General features: G+C 35.6%; 1 protein-coding gene across 1 annotated transcript in view; it reads right to left on the reverse strand.

The window, feature by feature from the left end:
- Positions 1-22,451, reverse strand: part of LOC133522505 (uncharacterized) — a 92,910-nt gene that overhangs the window by 45,080 nt on the left and 25,379 nt on the right. The window contains exon 2 of the mRNA XM_061857862.1: positions 6,964-7,050. Within this exon, the coding sequence (XP_061713846.1) occupies positions 6,964-7,050 (87 nt within the window). The remainder of the gene's footprint in view (positions 1-6,963; positions 7,051-22,451) is intronic.

A 22,451-nucleotide genomic window follows, 5' to 3' on the forward strand; every position in this document is an offset into this window, starting at 1 on the left:
TTTTTCTTTCGGAGCGATTATCTCCGAATATATTCACTTTATCAAAAAGTGTTTCTTGAAAGCCCCTATTAGTTTTGAAAGACCTTTCCAACGATACCCCACACTCTAGGGTTAAAGCGAAAAAAAAAATTCACCCCCACTTTACGTGTAGGGGAGGTACCCTAAAAAAAATTAAATTTTTAGATTTTATTGTACGACTTTGTCGGCTTTATTGATTTATATATCCATGCCAAATTTCAGCTTTCTAGCACTAACGACCACGGAGCAAAGCCTCGGACAGACAGACAGACAGACAGACGGACATGGCGAAACTATAAGGGTTCCGTTTTATGCCATTTGGCTACGGAACCCTAAAAAGTAGAGGAAAACGTTTTAGATGCCTTTGTATGAAAGATTTGAACGATCTGCCCCGTAGATCATTTCTTTTTCGCCTCAAAAATGTTTCTTCTACTTTTTCCTAATCAAAATGCGATACCGAATCTGGCCTTAATCGGATCCGCATTTGTCACACCTGTATATGGTCTTTCGAGCCGGACCACATGAAACGACATACTTTGAATGAAAAACTTGGATTCAGTTGGGTTATGACAAAAACCTATCATGGCCGATGCGTCGTGCCTGCTTTGGATTTTCCTTTCAACTTCGGGCCTAGTGCATTTTATTTTCATGTGAGTGGACACTGACTAACATTGATTAGTGAGATAGAAGAAAAGCCAAGAAGATTATAGAAGATATAACAGGAACCGTTCCCGTTGAATATTCAACGAGGGAAACGCAAGTAATTATCTCACTGACCAAAGGTACTGTTCAAACCCATTCTTGTTTCCGTTCTTTCTTTATTCTGTTGGTAACGTTTGAGTGTTTAAATTAAATGGCTAGTCATGAATAACTGCTTCCCAACCTTACTTACTTACTCCGTTGGCTCAGCGACCCAAAATGAGACTTGGCCTCCGACACAAGACAGCGCCACTTTTCTCGGTCCTGTGCGACCTCTCGCCAATTGTCGACTCGAAGCTCGCGCAGATCCGCCTCCACCATGTCGCTCCAGCGATACCTAGGGCGTCCGACAGGACGTCCTCCTGCTAGGCGACCCAGGTACGCTCTTTTTACGTTCCGATCTTCCCAACCTTACGAGTACTTAGTTAAAACAATACACCGTGTTAACTAACGGTTGGTAACTATAGTGACATTGTCTTTCAAAGGTAGAGGTAAAATAAGGTAACTCTGCAACGATTTAGTTAGCATGGACTGTGCAAGTGTTATTGATACGGCATAATTTCATAGAAGGTTGACGTTTATCAGGTTTAGGTTAACAGCACGGTCTGGCCTAGTGGGTAGTGACCCTGCCTATGAAGCCGATGGTCCGGGATTCGAATCCGGGTAAGGGCATTTATTTGTGTGACGAGCACAGTTATTTGTTCCAGAGACATGGATGTTTTCTATGTACCTATTTATGTATTTGCATAATATAGATATCGTTGTCTGAGTACCCACAACATAAGCCTTCTTGGATTACCGCGGGACTTAGTCAATTTGTGTAAGAATGTCCATATAAATACTCGTATTTATATTTATTTATTTATTCATATTATATCAAAAAAGAGCAACTGGCTGCCCGTACCTCTAGCGAGAACCTGTTGACTCACATCAACGACTCTGAATTAAAAAAATGGCTGCAGACTTATCTTGGTCGAACTCTAGGTGCTGTGTTATAAAATACAGCGTTGCTGCAGTCATAAAGGTAAGGAAATCATGAAATTTATATAGAATTTGATGTTTCCTGCAGTAATGCAGTCGCCAGCATTCCTGCATTCCTGCAGCAGTATTGCAGCGCGACATTACTGCCGGCTGCATTGCGCTACCGTCACAAGCAATATTGCCGCCCGGATTGTTGACATCTGAGGCAGCTGTGCAATTGGCAGGTCGCAAAACTGCATAGTATGCAGATGTACCACATACGGCCCGATTCGAACTTTAAGATACGTCAAATATTAGGGTCTATATAGATTGGATATGTCAGTGTCAAAAGTGACGTTTTTGTTTGGACCTAATATTTGACGTATCTTGAAGTTCGAATCCAATAGTCATGTAAATACAAAATTAAAATACTGATAAATAAATTATTTGGTGTCTAAAAGTTGATTTAAAGGATGTAGTACGTGTCATACACGATGACGCACAGATTTGTCAAATCTGACCAATAATATCATGACATTACGAGTCTTGGCACGCGTCTTCGTGAATAGCACGATCTTTAGAGTTGAGCATTAAATTGAGCACAACATGGAGCATTCTAAGTTTTTGAGTAAATTCAGCGCATTTTTCGACGAACGCTATCGCTCTAGTATTTTAAGTATTTTCTTTCGCGAGAATGCTCAAGTCTATAAAGCACCTCACGACTAATGTTCTTAATTCCTTCTCATTTATACTTTGGAGTGTATAAATTAAAAAAAAAAAACTGCTATCATTTTCTCTATCTAATTCTATGACCACTTTATCATCAATCGATACCATTATAATATCGGCACAAGTAAACAATAACATGTTTACATAAACTCGTATGTAGGCCTCGCCTTGACACCCGGCCAAAGCCATGGTAATTACGATTATAATTGACATCTACATACACATATTAAAACATACGTTATGCATATGCAATAAGGTTTCATTTACAAGGGACTTTGCCAAGATGTTTAATTGTGATTTGTACACTCATATGTGCTTTAGTTTTATGCGAATTTGAATTTTAAGGGCTCATGCTTAGGGTGTATTTTTTGGATAATAGTTTAAAAGATATACGAGGATTTATATTTTAATGTAGTTAACTGTTATTTAATAGTTTTAATGCTTTTATTGTTGTCATTATCATTAGGCTTCTGTGCTACACGAAGCTTTTGTTCTAGGTATGAGGTTATTTTTAATTGCATTTTATGAGAAATGATACTTATAATTATGCTGAGGGGCCGTGGAAACAATCTACGAAGGATTTCGTAACATCTTTACTAATAATATCAAGTTTGTTAAAGTAGAAACCCATGTTACATTGATTAATGTAAGAAAATTAAAAAAAATAACTATCCCTTTTTAGGGTTCCGTAGCCAAATGGCAAAAAACGGTACCCTTATAGATTCGTCATGTTCGTCTGTCTGTCCGTTTATGTCACAGCCACTTTTTTCCGAAACTATAAGAACTATACTGTTCAAACTTGGTAAGTAGATGTATTCTAGGTACCGCATTAAGATTTTTACACAAAAATAGAAAAAAAAAACGAAAAATTTTGGGGGCTCCCCATACTTAGAACTGAAACTCAAAAATTTTTTTTTTCATCAAACCCATACGTGTGGGGTATCTATGGATAGGTCTTCAAAAATCATATTTAGGTTCCTAATATCATTTTTTTCTAAACTGAATAGTTTGCGCGAGAGACACATCCAAAGTGAAAAAAAATGTGTGTGTCCCTGTAACTTCTAAAATAACAGAATGAAAAATCTAAAAAAAATATATGATATACATTACCATACAAACTTCCACCGAAAATTGGTTTGAACGAGATCTAGTAATTAGTTTTTTTAATACGTCATAAATGGTACGGAACCCTTCATGGGCGAGTCCGACTCGCACTTGGCCGCTTTTATTTTGTTAAAACTTCGTTATAATAAGGACAGCCCACTAAAAGAGTGAAGTTGCTTATGCTTGCACAATTTTCTTTATATCGTCTAAACCAAATTAGCCGGCCTCACTTAACATATCAATATAAAACAAAGTCCGCCGTGTCTGTCTGTCTGTCTGTATGTTCGCGATAAACTCAAAAACTACGTTCATTTGTCAGGGTTTTGTGTAAATCAGTTGAAATTTGACGATGATTGCTAATAATGTCGGAAAAAACCACACTGCGCTAGTTTCTTATTGTTAGATTTGGGTAAAAAAATATGTTTATGTATGTTTAAGTAGGTGCGGTTTTTAAATTTGATATACTAGTTAAAGATATCTTTAATTTCTTAACACATTTCATGACAGCAAAAAGAGTTAAATTAACAAAACAACTTAAAAATCCGTCAAATAAAGCTCGCGGTATTCAAAAAGCACGTGCTGCCATTTCACCTCCAATGCATCGGTATTTCACAATTTTGCAGGATGACATTCAGATATAATCTGACACAGAAATGTTAACCCTGAAGCTTGGACAATAAGGTGTACTTTCGTTTGACTAATAGGGTTGCGACAACGGATATTTACCATAAATATCATGATGTTATGGTGTATTTTTTTAACGTGCATTGATGCGGCAATGGTCTTTAAATTGATTACTTATTTTTACTGGGATTTAATCAGTTAAACTGGTAGCCTTTTCAATATACGATAATTTTTGTATGTATGTATATACATATAAAAGTCTAATTATACTAAAAAACCTATTTATCTACGGATACAATCTAAACATTAAAATCTACAACCTACATTATCTATAAAGCATAAATCCAGCAATACATAAGGTAACCAAAATATCTAAATAACTTTATACAAACTGTTTGATCGATACGAGTACAAAAGGCCTAGTAGGTTCCACATTAAAATGGAATCATCAATTTAGTAAACAGGCTAAACCGATTAAAGGACATTAAAATAAGTACATCAATTCCTTCGCTACCAAACTGGTACAACTAAACATCGATAAAACATGAATTATGACTAGTGCGGCGCGACGTACCGAAATTTTATATCGATAAGAAGTAGGCGCTCCCGATATGGTGCGGCCTTCGGTGAGAATCGTAGGCATACCGTGATTCATACGTATTTTAAAATGAAAAGGAATTAAATCCAAGAGCGATGACGTTTTGTTTTGAATCTTAACGCGGTGAAGTTACGTTTAGAGTAGAAGTGACTTTCACTTTCATTTAAGCACGAAGTAACTCACTTAATTAAGTAATTTATAATATTGAACAGTCACAATAAACAGATGTTAAGGGAATTCTAATTTTATAGTCACCCAAACATATTATTAATTTATTAGGTACCGCTTTTCATACAAAATATATATTTAGAGTGTATGCATATTTGTAAGTATGTTACATTGGCAAGTCCTGAAACAAAAGCACGTGTGAGATGGCGGTAAATTTATGTCAAGAGAATGACATAGACTGTAGACGTAAAATTTAAGTCTTTTATAGTACAGTCAGCATCAAAAGTAGCGGATCAAGCAAGGTGTCAAAAGTATCTACCATTCTGTAAAAGCTTAAAATTTTTTTATGATTCTATATGTAGAACAATTAAGACTGTAAAAGATATACGTTTGAACGTAAATTTTAGAGATTTATCTATATTTGGAAAAGTTATCCGGGATGTCAGATACTTTTGGCGCGTTGTTTCATCCGCTACTATTGATGCTGACTGTACCTACTGTATGTTATTTTGTAATCCATATTAATTTAAATTGTATTTTATATTTAATGCATGTTAGTCATAAGATGTAATGGTTTGAAAAGATATGTCTCGCCGAGTTTCTTGCCGGTCCCATGCTGGGATACCCTCCTACAATTTAGCAGGGATTTAAATCTTCTCGGGTCAGAGGTGTAGGATTAAAGCTGGCGTAGCTTTATTTGACGCTCATAACGTGTTGTAATATGCCTACTTGGAAAATAAATTATCTTAATCTTTATATTTACCGTTTTTTTCACTTCCATATTATGTACATTAGTGCACTTAGTTCCTAGATCTTATCTTGTCGATATTGGTCTCTGAAAATTATAAGCCTGAGCCAATGAACTCTACTTTTCTGGAGCCCGATTCAAATTTAACAACTTGTTAAGTGTTTTTCTAGATATGACCTTGAAGATGGCTCACGCTGATTGGTGCATGAAAAATAAAGTAAAAGTTATGGTGAGATGTGCGCCAATCACCCAGGTGAACGTCAAGCTTGTATCAAAATAGTTGAAGACTATAACAAGTTGTTTATTTCTGATTCGGGCTGTTGGACGATTACATTAATTAGATAAACATTGCTAGCCGCTTCATTACTACTGTTCCGCTGTGAGCACGGTAAGCATCACGTGCTCTTAATCGGCAGTTGTGTTCCGCGAGGAACCGGACGGCGGCGCCTGCTTTCATTTTCATTTTGATACGGTCTCGTATTACAGGCATATTGTTATCTGCTTATAGAATACCGCCATAAGATAGATAGATAAACCATTTATTCGCTGGCCACAATACAAACATCTAAACAAAAAATAATATAAACAATAGCAACACCAAAATAAAAATTAAATAAAGAATAAAACGCATCAATAAAAGGTAATGTGTGCTGTGTGCGTTGCAGCAAAACAAAAGGGTTCTGGCTCAGTGACACGCTCCACTCTTTCGGGTGAAGCATTTATATGTCTGCTAGCTAGTACCCAGATCACGAACAGAATATACAAAAATAATTAGTAGCTTCCCTATAAAATAATAATAAGTGTCGTAGTATGGATTATGTAAAAGCCATAACACGCTCTCTTTAATTATATGCCGCTTTTCAGTTTCCAAAGATTATTAGTTTGTGAGTTTTATTAAATACATGACTGATATCTATACGCAAGTGATAATTATCCGCACTTCAAGATAATGCTGGCAATCCATAAAATTTAAAATTGGCGACCTTGACGTATGTCTTTCATGTTCCTTACCCAAGGACAAGGCAAGTATCCGTGCTTATCATACAGATACACAACCTGATATGGATGTTCGAGATTTAAACCCAGAACTACTGAGCGGTATTAAACCGGTCGGTGTCACCTCTTCTATTTTTAGTTACGTTGTTTTAAATGGTTAACTTAATTTATTGATCTTGACATGTTTTCTATCACATCGAGAACCGTGATCAATGTTTATAGAATTAAAGTCATCATTATGGGCACTTAAATATCCAGAAGGAAGCCTAAATCAAGTTTAGAAATAATACTAGCTTCGCAAACGAAAACTGTATGTTACCTGGCATCCGGCCTCTACGTCAGCGTAGTACCCTGAAGTCCGGCCGACACATGTGAACCTTGTCCTAGGTATGCTCTTCGTCCGGTCCTGGAAGCAGAAGAAAACAAATGTTAGTATCATGGGAAGCAAAAGAAAGTATGAATCATACATAAATCAATAAATATTTCACAAAAATCGACTAAGACTCACAGTAACCTTAATAAGGCTTGTGTTATTGATATTTGATAACGGTATATGTATAAAAGATAGATAAATACTTAAACTACTTTTTATGATCATTGACCAGACTATTGGCGATGGATTCATTAAACTTTATAGTAATGAATCAAAATACAATACAAATTCTAAAACTGTATCACGTGACTCAAATACATATATAGTGATTCTGATTAAGGTTAAATTACAATAAATAAGAAATGTCACTCTAGACGTAGACCAATAAGTCACCAAAAATGAAAATGCAGAATGATTGGATAATAGAATGGCCTTGAAACAGGCTACGTTTATGATTAATGCCAGACAAACGCGGCTACAAGATATGTATTAAATGAAATATTAGATCTTCTAGAACACATAATTTATTTGAAATTATGAATATTATTTCAACGTATAATTAACTAAACGATTGCTATAATATACAATATACCGCAATTTATAATAACATTAAAAACTTTAGTTTTATGATGTTTCTAAAAAAAGCATATTGACAGTTTTCTTTTTGTATGCATTATTAAATATTAAATTTGTATTTTAAGTAGTAAATCACATATTTACATTTAATATAAGTGCATTATATAATAAGCGCAAACATTGAAATAAACAAGTAGCTACGCTTCTTCTTCTTCCTCCTGCCGTTATCCCACGTTATGTGGGGTCGGCACAACATGTTCTTCTCTTCCATTCTCCTCTATCTTTCGTCACCTCAGCACTCACTCCTTTCTTTCTCATATCCTCTTTCACACAATCTATCCATCGTTTTTTGTAGCTACGCTTAGTTATTTTATACATATATTTCAATAATTTTAAATGTGTCGGAGCTATCTTCTTTTGATTGCTTAACACGCTGCCCTATTCTAAGTCACTTCATGCCACTCGAAATTCCCAAAGGTGGTTAAATCTATGACGGTTTTATTACTAGGGTGATACCTTCGGCGACCAGCTGGACGCTTTCCACCCTAATTACATTTACGGTCGTATCCTAACCTACCCAGAGGTATCCGAGCCACTCCTAGCCACTAACGTGCTTGATATTTTTCAGTGACTTCTATTATTATTATAAAATAAGGTTGACAGCTGGTAACTACGGCTACTAAAAGCAAGTAAGTGGCTAGACAAGTAAGACCTATGATACGTAACTTACAGACTTAGATACATACCATTTTAATAATCTTATAAAGTAAATATAATTTTGGTGACACACTAGTACCCCCAAAATACCACACTCTGAAGCGAGAAGTCTGCGGTCGCGATGACTTCCAGCAGCGGCCATAGCATAATCTTCGGTATGGTACGGGAATATTTGATATAAAATGAATATATTAAATCTGAGCTTCATTCATCTGATGCTAATGACTTTGATTGATTACCAAACGATAATTATAGTAAACTTGTAACACTTAGTTACCGTGTACGGACTAAAGTTAACATTGTAACACATATTGTTGTCAACGGCGACGATCAATCATGTTTAGCTGAAAGACCTTTATTAAAATGTCATTTGCGCAATTTGACAGCAAATGTAATTAGTTATTAGTTCTATGTCTTATTGGAATTTGTTTGAATCTTCAATGGATGTGTTTAAATAATTAATGAAGGTACTAAATAATAAAATGTTAAACAACATTCACCGGTAAATTTCTTGATTGTAATAGTATAAATGAAATATTAACTTGTATTGCATTTAAATCATGCTGTAGTTCATTGACTTTAATAAAATAAAAATTGAAACTTTTATATAAGTACTTTCAACTGCTTATCGATTAAAAGCCAGTCTAAAAATAATGGATTTTGGTATTTTTTGTTCAAATAAATTAGTATATGTATAATAGGAAAGTAATCGTAATAAATTATTATTTTAGATATTTATTAAGAGTCCCCGGCAAGTTCGGCCAAATTTCATATTATTTCACCTCTACACGAATTACATATCTATCTAATTATTCATCAGTACCACAATTGAATGTACCCACCATCAAAGCGGTATACGAATTACTCCAACACAACACTACCGTGTTCTTAACCTTAACCAACATACTTTAGCGGCTTTCTGCATGAATGAATCTATATTGATGTATCTACCAGAAACATATAGCAACTTTTTAGGGTTCCGTAGCCAAATGGCAAAAAACGGAACCCTTATAGATTCGTCATGTCCGTCTGTCTGTCCGATTATGTCACAGCCACTTTTTTCCGAAACTATAAGAGCTATACTGTTCAAACTTGGTAAGTAGATGTAGTCTATGAGCCGCATTAAGATTTTTACACAAAAATAGAAAAAAAAAACAATAAATTTTGGGGGTTCCCCATACTTAGAACTGAAATTCAAAAAAATCTGTTTTCATCAAACCCATACGTGTTGGGTATCTATGGATAGGTCTTTAAAAATGATATTGAGGTTTCTAATATCATTTTTTTCTAAATTGAATAGTTTGCGCGAGAGGCACTTCCAAAGTGGTAAAATGTCTGTCCCCCTCCCCCCGTAACTTCTAAAATAACAGAATGAAAAATGTAAAGAAAATAAGATATACATTGCCATGCAAACTTCCACCGAAAATTGGTTTGAACGAGATCTAGTAAGTAGTTTTTTTTAATACGTCATAAAATTAAAAAAAAAAATCGTCAATCCTATACGTGTGGTGTGGCCGCTTTTTTACCTATAGTGATGTACCTACCAGAAACATTTAGCAACTTTTTTGTCCCGCATGCTTTATGATCCCATAATATATTCTCGTTCTTCAAACTCAAGACCACTTAAAAGTGCTAATGATAGATTAGCATATAGAATAACAATGCAAGTGTCCTTAATACGAATAACACGAGTATTTCGTAATGGAGACAGAGCAATGACGTACCGTTTTTGGTCAAGATTAACATTTATTTGCATGGGAAGCTGATGAAGTGGCATTAACACTATTAACACTTGCACAAACAGACATTAGCACTAATCTTATCATGGTCATGCTATCAAGCAGTAAGTAGGTAAGTAGATGTTGATTGACTCAAGTTCTTCGATTTCTGAGAGAAATTCATGGGTTAGGTTCAATCCATTCAATAACGCTTGCTTTCCTAAGTGCCACTTGCACCATCCTACTAACCCGGTGTTAACTGGTTAAACCGTTAACCTAGTGTCAAATAGTACTGGTAACTCCAGGTTTAACCGGTTAACCTCGGGTTGGTGGGATGGTGCAAGTGGCGCTGAGTGTTCATTTAGATAAAACTTACAACATTTTTGACGAAGTTTTTATCAAACACTAAAGTGCTTTTCAGTTGCTAAAAGACACATTAAAGGACTCGGGACCAAAAACTCGAAAGAAAGGAAAGAAGAGTACAGTCAGCGATAAAAGCATGTACCAAAAATTTATTTTTTGCTAAAAACTCATTTTTACTGGACTGGACTTGGATAAGCATTCTCGACTTTTACTTCTTAAAAGCTGAATGTTGAAAGCATTAGTAAAATGCTGTCCACAAGAAATACGCCCGTTTTCTAGAACGATATTGAACCGTAAAAACCCTGTAGAATTGGGTACTTGACACTAGGGATTGCAAACCGGATTGATTTTCAATCCGGCCGGATCCGGCCGGATTTGGGCCATAACCCGGCCGGATCCGGCCGGACCGGATCCGGTTTGGTATAGGGATATCAAAGTTAATTAAATGACATATTTTTCTAGTTTTTTGCGTAATACGTATTCCTAAATCTATAAGTTGAAGTTAATAAATAACTTCTTAACAATAAAATAACCCTTAGTAGTAAAAAGTGTGACATTGTCAATATCACTTAAAAACTAAAATATGAAATTGGTCATTTATTATATATAACCATTCTCAAGTGCTCAAATTTTCGTTTACAATTATAACTTTGATTAGTTTACAAAGCCCGGTAACGGGATGTGAGGTGGGAGTTGGAACTCCTTGAAAAGACAAGTTTTCGTAACTGTTCCTTGATTGAATTCTTTGTAACGTTGACATCCATTCTAGTAAGAAAATAAGATATTTTACTATTAACCAAAATGATATTAAATTCTCCCTCATTCTTTGCCCAAGAAAGTAGTAGACTGTATGATTTAAAAAAATTTTTACCTTTTTTTGTAATTTACAGAAAATTATATTGGTCAAATTATAGGGAATGGAACACGACACGACGATCTCATGCGAAAAATAATAGAGTGTAGGATTGAAATCCATCGCGGAAAGGGACTCTCTAAGAAAAGTTACATGGATCAAATAAAGAATTGGCTAGACGTAGAGTAGCATGTACCATGAAGGAAATTGCATAAGATTGGATGAAATTGTAAATACAAAAGATTCTCTCTCAAATTTGAATAGAAAATAAACAATATTTTATCATATACAATATATAAAATCGAAGTAAACTAAAGATTATCAATGTTATCATTTCATTTCATACATTCATTCTCAATACAAACTTAAAATCATATATTCATTCACACATGTAATACATATTGATTAGCCCAACTCTAGTCGGTTGAGTACCGCCGACTTAATCCTGCTCATTTGTTTACTTTTAATCTCCTATCACAACATTATGACAATCTTTTCTTCTCTTTAGCATAAATTACAAATGCCTTCCATGGCATCTCCATCGTTTAATTTTTCCTTCTATTGCAGTATTTATGTAATCCTCGTATCGTGCCACCAACATGAAAGGCAACTTCTGTTCCCAGTCATCGTCATAATAAATATATTTTTATTTAACTAAATTCTTATTCATTCGTTTTATGCTCTGTTCAAGTTCATACCTCTCATCCGTCGCCTTTTCCTCATCTAAACCGCACAGTGCGTGCTGTATTTAGGCGTTTTTTTATTTAACCGGATCCGGTTGCTCCTGAAAAGCGCCGGATCCGGCCGGATTACCGGATCCGCCGGACCGGATTGCAATCCCTACTTGACACATGTTGAATATTATAACAAAATTTAGTTAAATGAATAAAAAATGAGCCATCCATTATAAAAAAGTAGAATTTAAAAAATTATATTGAGATTATAAAAAAATACAAGGCTCCTGTCCTGTCTTTCAAAAATAGAAAAGAAAATGGAACCATTCGACTCCTTACATTTTATTGAAAAATAAATTGTGTGACAACTATACACATAAACGCAATATTTCAGGGTCAAAATGGCAATTTCCTTGATCTGATACATTTAGGACAGACTTATATAATGTGATGTCACATCACCTTATCATTTTGGATAGACTTATATGATGTGATGTCACATCACCTTATCATTTTGGATAGACTTATATGATGTGATGTCACATCACCTTATCATTTTGTTAGAGGCGTTTCAATCGTCGAGTGCGAGCGTCAGACTTTAACTCTCATTTTTGACCTTTGTGTTGCTGAAATGCCATGCGTCCTATATAGACATTTGATCCTCAGGAAAATCAAGATCGTTTGACATTATTTACAAAAAACAGTCAAGTAGCCAAATGTAATTTACCTACAACCACTCGTATATAATTTACCTACCTTTTACAAGATTAGGTAATAGTTGCATCAATACGGACGTTCCCAAACAACAATGGAACAGTGTCGGCTATCTCTCCATCAGCTCGCCACAATAAACTACATCTAGACGTAGACAAAGGCACGTTTGCCTGTTTGTTTTAACCTACATTGTGAATAGTACAGCCAACTAAAAAAAGAAAAGCTACCTAAGTTTGTATGCAAAGGTGCCAATTGAATAGTATTGCTGATTGTTAAAGTTTAACGTCACATAGGTTTATACCGGGAATAATATTCGCATCGGTCTTTTGAGCCACTAAAAACGTTATCTCCCCGGTCGTCTGCAATATTATAGACGTAAGGACTCCCTAGGTAATAGATTTAGAAAATTATGTCATATGTGAATCAAGGAAGTTATCAGTTTAATCGTACGCTTCGTATGAAAACTAACTGAAAGCATGTTCGAACATGTCTTACGTTTTGAAAGCCACATTTAGTATATTTACCGCTAGGCCCCCAATTATTTCTTCAATTAGTACCCTTAAGTACTTAAGTACCCTTTTAAGGGGAAACAATTGTGCTATGGGACCAATACCAAAATTGAGAAAAGTGTACTCTCATCTCATAAAAAATGTCAAGGTCAGGCAGCCAAAATGTATGAAACAGACATTTTTTTTTGCGATTTCGGGGTTAGTCCCATAGTAAAAGTTGCTCAGTATGACCTATATATTCACCCCGTAAATTATTGCAGGTGAGTAAATAAACACCCTGTAGGCCTGTATGATCTATAGTAACTGTGTCTGTACGTTTTGCTTTTTAGGGTTCCGTAGCCAAATGGCAAAAAACGGAACCCTTATAGATTCGTCATGTCCGTCTGTCTGTCCGATTCTGTCACAGCCACTTTTTTCCGAAACTATAAAAGCTATACTGTTCAAACTTGGTAAGTAGATGTATTCTATGAACCGCATTATGATGTTCACACAAAAATAGAAAAAAAACAATAAATTTTGGGGGTTCCCCATACTTAGAACTGAAACTCAAAAAATCTTTTTTCATCAAACTCATACGTGTGGGGTATCTATGGATAGGTCTTTAAAAATGATATTGAGGTTTCTAATATCATTTTTTTCTAAACTGAAAAGTTTGCGCGAGAGACACTTCCAAAGTGGTAAAAAGTGTGTCCCCCCCCCCCCGTAACTTCTAAAATAACAGAATGAAAAATCTAAAAAAAAATATATGATATACATTGCCATGCAAACTTCCACCGAAAATTGGTTCGAACGAGATCTAGTAAGTAGTTTTTTTTTAATACGTCATAAAAATTTAAAAAAAAAAATTTTTTCATCAAACCCATACGTGTGGGGTATCTATGGATAGGTCTTCAAAAATGATATTTAGGTTTCTAATATCATTTTTTTCTAAACTGAATAGTTTGCGCGAGAGACACTTCCAAAGTGAAAAAATGTGTGTCCCCCCCCCCTGTAACTTCTAAAATAACAGAATGAAAAATCTAAAAAAAATATATGATATACATTGCCATGCAAACTTCCACCGAAAATTGGTTCGAACGAGATCTAGTAAGTAGTTTTTTTTTAATACGTCATAAAAATTTAAAAAAAAAATTTTTTTTCATCAAACCCATACGTGTGGGGTATCTATGGATAGGTCTTCAAAAATGATATTTAGGTTTCTAATATCATTTTTTTCTAAACTGAATAGTTTGCGCGAGAGACACTTCCAAAGTGAAAAAATGTGTGTCCCCCCCCCCTGTAACTTCTAAAATAACAGAATGAAAAATCTAAAAAAAATATATGATATACATTACCATGCAAACTTCCACCGAAAATTGGTTTGAACGAGATCTAGTGAATAGTTTTTTTTTAATACGTCAATAAATTAAAAAAAAATTTTTTTCATCAAACCCATACGTGTGGGGTGTCTATGGATAGGTCTTCAAAAATGATATTTAGGTTCCTAACATCATTTTTTTCTAAACTGAATAGTTTGCGCGAGAGACAGTTCCAAAGTGGTAAAATGTGTGTCCAAAGTGGTAAAATGTTGAACATGATCTAGCAAGTAGATTTTTTTTAATACGTCTTAAATGGTACGGAACCCTTCATGCGCGAGTCCGACTCGCACTTGGCCGCTTTTTTTAATTTCTTATCTATATAAGAACTAGGATACTTTCAAAATCGCTAAAAACGGCCAAATAATTGCGTCGTAAACGTCTAGCTTACTAAATTGGCAATAATAAACGCAAAAATCAAAACGGTCAGACACAGATAATTTTCTTCCCATTCCGTTCAAAATTTCGTTATGATTGTTAAGTTTTCGAAGAGGAAAACCTCGATTTCTGAGATTGTTTCGCAGGATTTTTCGCCTAAGTTGTCCTTATCGTGCTAATTTTAGAAGCTATCCCCGTCAGCGTAACTGAGGTATTTATTTAAAATTCTCAAATCTGAGAAGAAGTTCAGCTGGTATTTCCTCTTAATAAATGCGGATGGGTGAATATATACCTATATATATCTACCCACCTTTATTAAGATACGATGTTTTTTTGATAATAAATTGCTTTACGTAAAACGACTGCCTATTTCAATCGTTCCACATATGGAATAGACTACAAAACTAATCACATTACGATTAAACCGGTCCGCATGAGACACTATATTTTTTCGACTTCCTCGAAAAGTATAATTCGGATAACCATAATAGCGACAGCAGCGTTAATCATCTTGCCTTAACTAAACGCCTTCTTAGTCAGTAATTAAATATTTAAAATAGTCACTTTATATAAGCGAGCAATGGAGCGCAGCATACTAGGAGTTCGGAGAACCGATCGAGTTAGGAACACCGAACTGCGCTCCAGAACTGGTATCATAGATGTGGGTGTTAAGGCCGCTAAGCTTAAGTGGGGTTAGGCAGGACACGTCTGCCGTATGCACCCGGATCGGTGGGCCAAATTGGCTACCGAATGGACACCGCAGATTGGCCGGGGCAAAGGCAGACCAAAAAAGAGATGGCGGGATGACCTCGACGCTTTTTGCAGAGACTGGCGGGAACATACTTCAAACCGTGATGAGTGGCGGAAAAAAGGGGAGGCCTTTGCCCAGCAGTGGGACACAAAATAGGCTATTAAAAAAAAAACTTTATTTTAATACTGACAGAGAACACGCAGCCTAAACTGTTTAATTTTAGACCTTGAAATGTTGTAGAGCTCTTTTAGGAAAGGATTTTTGAAAATCCAACCTTTCGGATGGTGAAAATGGGTTGAAAGTTTTTTAGCAACTTCTTCGCGTCTCGTTAAATACAGTCGTGTGCAATAATTATAATAGCAGTACTAGAATCATCATCTTCCTCCCGTTGTCCCGGCATTTTGCCACGGCTCATGGACGTCCGGGGTTCGCTTGGCAACTAAACCCAAGAATTGACGTATGCACTAGTTTTTACGAAAGCGACTGCCATCTGACCTTCCAACCCAAAGGGTAAACTAGGCCTAGGGATAAGTCCAGTTTTTTCACGATTAACTTAATTTAAACTTAATTTTTCCACCTAATATTAAATTTGTATTTACATCAAACATTAGCTTAAAAGGTGTACTTAATCTTTTTTGTGCTGTTGACAACTGGGTGCCTAGCCAACGTGTCAACCGTTTAGGTGTGAACGTGTGTTGTAAAATTTACAAGTTTAAATGCGAAGCTTAAATGAAAGTGATTCGGAACAAACCCCACACGATAAAAACATATATTATTGTTACTTAACACAGACATATAAATATTATAGGGGGGCAAAGGTAAACATCGTGCCAGACACATTGGGTGTTTTATGGCGCAAACAATGTAGCGTGCGTGTTCGCAACGACCACATATGCACCTACTAAACCTACTTATTTACCTATTATTCAGCCTCAATGGATCGAATGACACCTATTGAGAGGTAAAACGCAGATTAAACCTTAAATGAGCGTACTCCTATCTTACAACCAATTTACAACCCCTCTGGTGCAACAACAGAAACTTAATATTATAAACGTAGTAGTGTTGAGTTGCTCACTCGTGAGGCACCTCATTTGTACCACTCACTTTGTTAAATTGTCGCAGAACTTCACACCGCATAAATGTCATACATCACTCCTCAATTAATTTTACTCATTTACTCGCGCGCATCACACACAGCTCTTACCACTCAAACACTTCAAATTTTAAAAAAAACTCTCAGCCTTTCAAACTCACTCGCGTTCCTCACAACTCGCAAGAGAGTCGCGAGGCGCTCGGTGCTCGCCGACATTCAAATGAAGAAATGAGTCATTGACGTCATCGTATTCATCGCTCATACTATCAACTGTCCAACTACAAACCTTATTGCAAGGACAAAAGGTCCACCGAGAAATGCGTTGTGTTTATACCATTCACTCGCCTCACTGTGACATCCCCTCAAAAATCCTTTCAAAATGAAACAATGAATTGGATTTACCGAAAGAGGGAGTGAGACAGACACGCGCCGTGCTTCAATAACACTTCATCGAAAATACGTTAAAAATGAAACACGAAAGAAAACAAGCGTAAGCGTCCGCAAGCTTACATACATATTACGCCATTTTGATCCTAGCATTGCTAAGTTACTTGTCAAAAGCGAAAAATCTAAGTCATCAAAGAACCTACCGAAGAAAGTTTTTTTTCTCTGTCGCACTTGTAATTTCATACGTAAGTGCGACAGCAAAGCAAAACTTCGTGGTTCGCGGTAGGCCTCCATATTTGTTAGCTATTATTGTACTAACGCGCATACCAGTATAACCTGACCTCAAGACTCATATTGCTGGTGTCATGTATAATCTGAATCAATTAGACTGGACAGTGAAATGGTTACTTGATAAGCGATTGAAATGCCAACCAAGTCTCACTGGGCATTTACGAAGCTTGCTTAAAAACAGTTATCGTTTAAGAGACCAAAATATTATTTAAATTATTGAAATATAATATAGTGGCGTACACAAAATATGATAATTTACATTAGTTTATTAATAAAAAAAGTAAATATAATTTGTATAGGTGAAATAAACATGTACATTTTAACGATTTGAATTTGTAATACTTTTTGTTAACGTGCTTCGTAAACTATTTCGATCATTTATGATTTTGACATATTTATAATACGAGAAACTCGAAAAAGTTGTTCGTAATCTTTAGTTGTGTTTTATAAATAGTGATCAGTGACCATTCTTATAATTATGCCAAAATAACAATATATTAACATTGTTTTCGCGATAAAATATACCTGTGGGTCTTTCGTTGTGTCTTTTGCATACAAAAATCAAGTGTATATTACACGCCGGTGGCATTACCGCGCGAACGTTATTGAGGCTTTCGTTTGTTATCATATTACAATGATATTATTACTGATAAATTATGAGGTGGTAAGTTAGTAATTTCTATATAATAATGGTACAAACAATATTGGATTTGTTCTCCTTAGTTTGTTAATTGTTTGTTTGGTAGTTTATGGTTAGTATTTATTTCAATATATGAATGTTAAACTTAAAATGATATCAAGTAGCAAAAATTGATACTGAACAATCTAACAATAAAAATAATAAACTGCTAAATTAGAACAAGTTTCATAAAAGCATCAAATTAAGTTGCAATAGGATGTATGTACTTTAACTCCTTAGTTTGATTCTTAAATGTATGTCTTCTGTTGTTAAAGTTCTGTTTTAAACCTCCAGAATTGCACTCCAATTAAATATTTAAAAGGAAGTTTAGCAATGCCTAAATATGTATTTACATTAAATATGGTTTGCTGCCGTTGGAGTTGATGGAATAGTCGATGCTGCAAAACTGCTAGTACCTCTCCTCATTTGAAGTAAGACATTGTAACACCTCATTTTAGAGAATGAGGTACTCATACAAACTCATTTTAAATTGATGTCCTACCCATCACTAAAACGTAGGTAAAAAGTCTTCCCAAATTCATCCTCTGTCCATTCAAGTTTGGAAATTTTGAAAATAAGATCAAATTTTTTTTTTACCCCGAGCAGTTGTAAAGCAGAAAATTATAGATTTTCCTGATCGCGCACGAAAATTAATTAAAGCAACCACGTGGTCATAAAAAAGTCATAAAATCACATAATATAAATTATCATTAATTACATAATTTAAATAAGGCCTTGATCTCTTAAACTAACACCTGTAACCTTACCACCAGTTTGACACTGAAATACGAGTACCTATTCACTAGCGTGCGTGTAACTTTACACTAATACTTATACTTAATGCTTAAGAAGTTATGCAGAAGACGTTAGCGAATATATGTCAGTTTGACACTGACATACGGGTATTCGCTAGCGTGCGTGTAACTTTACACTAATACTTATACTTATGCTTAAGAAGTTATGCAGAAGACGTTAGCGAATATATGTCAGTTTGACACTGGCATACGAGTATTTGCTAGCGTGCGTGTAACTTCACACTAATACTTATACTTATGCTTAAGAAGTTATGCAGAAGACGTTAGCGAATATATGTCAGTTTGACACTGACATACGGGTATTCGCTAGCGTGCGTGTAACTTCACACTAATACTTATACTTATGCTTAAGAAGTTATGCAGAAGACGTTAGCGAATATATGTCAGTTTGACACTGACATACGGGTATTCGCTAGCGTGCGTGTAACTTCACACTAATACTTATACTTATGCTTAAGAAGTTATGCAGAAGACGTTAGCGAATATATGTCAGTTTGACACTGACATACGGGTATCCGCTAGCGTGCGTGTAACTTTACACTAATACTTATACTTATGCTTAAGAAGTTATGCAGAAGACGTTAGCGAATATATGTCAGTTTGACACTGATAAGCCAAGCTTTGTGGAGCATTGTTGTAATAAAACAATTGTTACCTTTTAGGGCTTGTTTCACAATGTACAAGTAAAGTCCTGAATAAGCTACATGCCACTTATCTGGCGAATAAAGTCATCGTTGTTCACAATCTTCAAATAAGCTTCACTGGTAGATAAAATGCTAGGTTTTGCAGGAAGTTTTATCTCACAGTTAATTTATTTGTTAATGTATTGTGAAACAGGCCCTTAATGTAATAAATAAATAAATATGGTGGGCGTGGTAAGGCTACTTGTGTTTGTGATTATACTGGCCTAATTCGAACTTTAAGATACGTTTAATATATCTATATACGATATGGATCGGATATGTCAGTGTCAAAACAAAAACGTCACTTTTTACACTGGCATATCCGATACATATCGTATCTAGATTCTAGACCTAATATTTGACGTAATTTAAAGTTCTCTCGTACGTCTCTACAATGTTTAATGCCATTTTCGTCGGAAGGTGTTATCACATCACGTATGATGTGTGAAGGCCAACCGGATAGAGCTGTCAGCCGGTAAAAATAAAAGTTGAATTGATTAATAATTGTAAATTGGATTTTTTTTCGAACGTTGACAGACAGAGGTCAAGAAGATGGTTAGATAAGCAGCGATTTCGAATGTTTTTTTTTGTAAATTAGTAACATATTGACTGATTAATTTTTGCATTCTGATAGGAATTTTGCGGATACGAAGCTTCAGTAGTCAAGCAGCTGCGATAAACGAAATGTATCATGAAGCGTGAACGTCAGCTGGTGCTCCGTTGATGGGTTGAGGAACGGTAGCCACCCAAACTCACTGATCTTCTTTGGGGTTTCGTACCCAAAGCGTAACAACGGGATCGTATTACTAAGACTCCACTGTCCGTCTGTAACCAGGCTGTATCTCATGAACCGTGATAGCTAGACAGTTGAAATTTTCACAGATGATGTATTTCTGTTACCGCTATAAGAACAAATAGGTACTATAAACAAAATAAAATTAATATTTATGTGGGGCTCCCATACAAAAAACGTAATTTTTTTGCCGTTTTTTGCGTTATGGTACGGAACCCTTCGTGCGCGAGTCCGACTCGCACTTGGCCGGTTTTTTTATTATGTATTTCAGTAAGTAAGATATCAGTTTTCAACTATGTTAAATACAAGACCACTCCAATCAGTGAGTGGAACTCGTACCTATAGGAGATGTTTTAAACTATTGGACCAATAATAGTAACTGGCCTGTCAAACGAAGCTAACTAGCATTGTGCCATGGAGAAGTTTCTGTCAAATTTATACAGGAAAAGTAGAGAGGGTAGTGTTGGATGGCTCATGGCGCGGCGGGATGGCGATGGGATGGCCGCGGTGTCGGTTTTTCGTCCGCACATCAAAGGTAAGGGCCAGCGATGGAGCGTTGCGTTGCGTACGCATCCACACGTGGCCCATTTAGCGAGTGCTCTAAACCATCGCATGGCCATCTCGCTGGTCCAGCGCTGGGCCATCGTGTAGAGCAACCATAACTTGTGCAAGTAGGTTATTACATTGCCAATAATTGTGATCCCAAATTATAAATCGCATTTTTAACTTAAATTACTCGCTATTACTCACGATTTACTCATTTTTTGAAAGGTCACCTTTAACTCAGAGTTTCATAACGCGTAAGTTGACGTATTTTTTATTTCGTCACAGAGATGGGATCTCAAAACCAAATAGCATAATTCCACAGATAAAGATAAGTTTTATTGGCCGAATGACCGAGTCACGTGGTTTTGTTTACCTTTTACGAAAGTGGGGCAGACATGCAGACCGATATAAACGGACATTATTCTATGTATTTAAGTATTTATACACGGTGCTCACGAGGAACCCAAAAGATTTTGACAGTGTATTACTGATCACATTTAGAGACTAAAATGTCATATAAACTTTTCTGGATTTCGCCTAGTTTCAGAGTAAAAAAAATGTAAAATGTAACCAATGTAAAAAAACCTCTTCTTATCGTAATTTAGTGCAAAACGCCTTTTTGATCGCGATGATGATGGCATCCCCATGCCATCGTAGTCTAAATATCCTTATTGATAGATGTCAAAAAGTGACAAGTAACCTTTGCAAGAACTAGTTTTTACAAAAAAAATATTTTCAGTGCCAGTTTTACCATAACATTAACTTTTTATGTACAAATACGTTTAAAATTTGAAAAAAAAAAGCAAAAAAAAATTTTTTTTTTGGCAAAATTTAGTGAAACTCATAACATTTTTTTCCTTCTTTTGGCCTCAGAAGTACGTGGTTAAAATCTTTCGGGTTCCTCGTGAGCACCGTTTATATTATATATATCGTTGCGTAAGTACCCACAACACAAGCCTTCTTGAGCTTACCGTGGGGCTTATTAGGTAGGTTAGGTATACTGTATGCGCATTCATACTAATCATAGTGAGTAACTGTTTGTGTGACATAAAGGTACAGTGAGGTGCAATAGTAGAATGTTAACCAAGGGATGAAAGGCACTCATTTCTGTCGAGGTAGTTTTAACTAAAAATGGTGCCTACACACTTTTTAAGAACAACAAAGACCCACTTTCAGAGCATGAGAAATGAAAAAGATTTTTTTTATACTATGTCGGTGGCAAACAAGCATACGGCTCGCATGATGGTAAGCAGTTTCCGTAGCCTATGGAAGCTGGCAGTTCCAGGGGAGTTACATGGGCGTTGCCGACCCTAACACTCCACACACTCGTTAAGCTCAGGCAACCTTACTCACCGATAACCTCTAACCTTACCCACTTTATGAATGAATATTTATTTTTTATCACTTTATAAATAAAATTCATTCATAATACTTGTATGTATGTAGCTTTTCTTTACAAATTAATGTTCTCAAATACATATATTACGAAACTACAACCCGCTCTGCTAACATGCAATCTGCTAACATCCCGTGTGT

The sequence above is a fragment of the Cydia pomonella genome, chromosome 11, assembly GCF_033807575.1.
Source record: "Cydia pomonella isolate Wapato2018A chromosome 11, ilCydPomo1, whole genome shotgun sequence".
Classification (NCBI taxonomy): Eukaryota; Metazoa; Arthropoda; class Insecta; order Lepidoptera; family Tortricidae; genus Cydia; species Cydia pomonella.